Genomic DNA, 986 nt, shown 5'->3' with positions numbered 1-986 from the left:
CCAGTTTTTCTGACACAGCATCGAACGCTACGATAGATTGATCAGTTTTTTTGTTGTAGACGAGTGATAACTTCATCAATTTCCCTTATTTCTTATCACTGACACTGACAATCCTTAATCAACTGTATTTAATTAGTTAAAAACCAGAGATGCATCAAACTGCTGGACTCATCTGTTTGTGCCTATGTCTTTCTCTCACTGTTATTTTTGACTTTATTTTTATGCAATAAGGAGAGAGACGCACCTTCCAAACATTCACATTTTTTAAATTTTAATCTGCCACCATCTTTAATGTGAGTCAATGAAGGGCTCAGTTCAGTTGCGGCTGGACTCACGTATGCCTTGCTGGGGTTGGTGGTGCGGATGTGTCTGCAGATGTACAGATTCCTGATGAGGCCGTCGCTCTTCACCGTGTGAATTCTGGGAGCAAACGACAGCGTGGGACGATCCTCCGACGAGGCGAACTTCATCTGGGCCAGATTGTGGATGAAGAAGTTGAGCTTGGTGGCGACGCTGCCCAGACTGGACTCGATCAGCCTGCACAGGCCAGAGAGGGAGGAGGGTTAAAGGACCAATCTGCTGAGTTATATCATATTATATTTCTTTATTTCCCTTTTCTTTCTATTGATGTTTAATATATGATTCTATTTATTTTTGTTGTTATTTATGTCCCTGTTTGTTTTTGTGATGATTTTCCTGTGTTTGTGTAATACAGGGTCCAAGCACATTTTTCCACGATGTCTCCATGACGTTTCCATGACGTTTCCATGACGTTTCCATGACGTTTCCATGACAATAAAACAGTTTTCATGAACTGAGCTTCTCTGTGTATAATGTACCTGGTGAAGTACATGGTGGCGTCGGCTTCAGACTCATGAGGTCTCAGTGCGTCGTAGACGTACTTCAGATCGTCCAGGTCCGACAGTTCAGGGATCCCACAGGACAACATCTGCGCACACACACACACACACACACACACACACACA

General features: G+C 43.2%; 1 protein-coding gene across 1 annotated transcript; it reads right to left on the bottom strand.

Moving 5' to 3' along the window:
• Positions 1 to 49: 49 nt before the first annotated feature.
• Positions 50 to 952, bottom strand: LOC147819969 (phosphatidylinositol 4-phosphate 3-kinase C2 domain-containing subunit beta-like). The gene is made up of 2 exons (XM_087179317.1): positions 840 to 952; positions 50 to 537 (listed from the first exon to the last, which is right to left on the bottom strand). The coding sequence occupies exons 1-2, from the start codon at positions 947 to 949 to the stop codon at positions 183 to 185; spliced, it is 465 nt and encodes a 154-aa protein (XP_087035443.1). The 5' UTR covers positions 950 to 952; the 3' UTR covers positions 50 to 182.
• Between the last annotated feature and the right edge of the window lie 34 nt (positions 953 to 986).

This window comes from Seriola lalandi, unplaced genomic scaffold (assembly GCF_002814215.2).
Source record: "Seriola lalandi dorsalis isolate HSWRI2012SDOR001 ecotype SW California unplaced genomic scaffold, Sedor1 jcf7180002008625, whole genome shotgun sequence".
NCBI classification, from domain to species: domain Eukaryota; kingdom Metazoa; phylum Chordata; class Actinopteri; order Carangiformes; family Carangidae; genus Seriola; species Seriola lalandi.
Note: the sequence above shows the minus strand (reverse complement) of the source record. Positions and strands in the feature narration are given on the sequence as shown.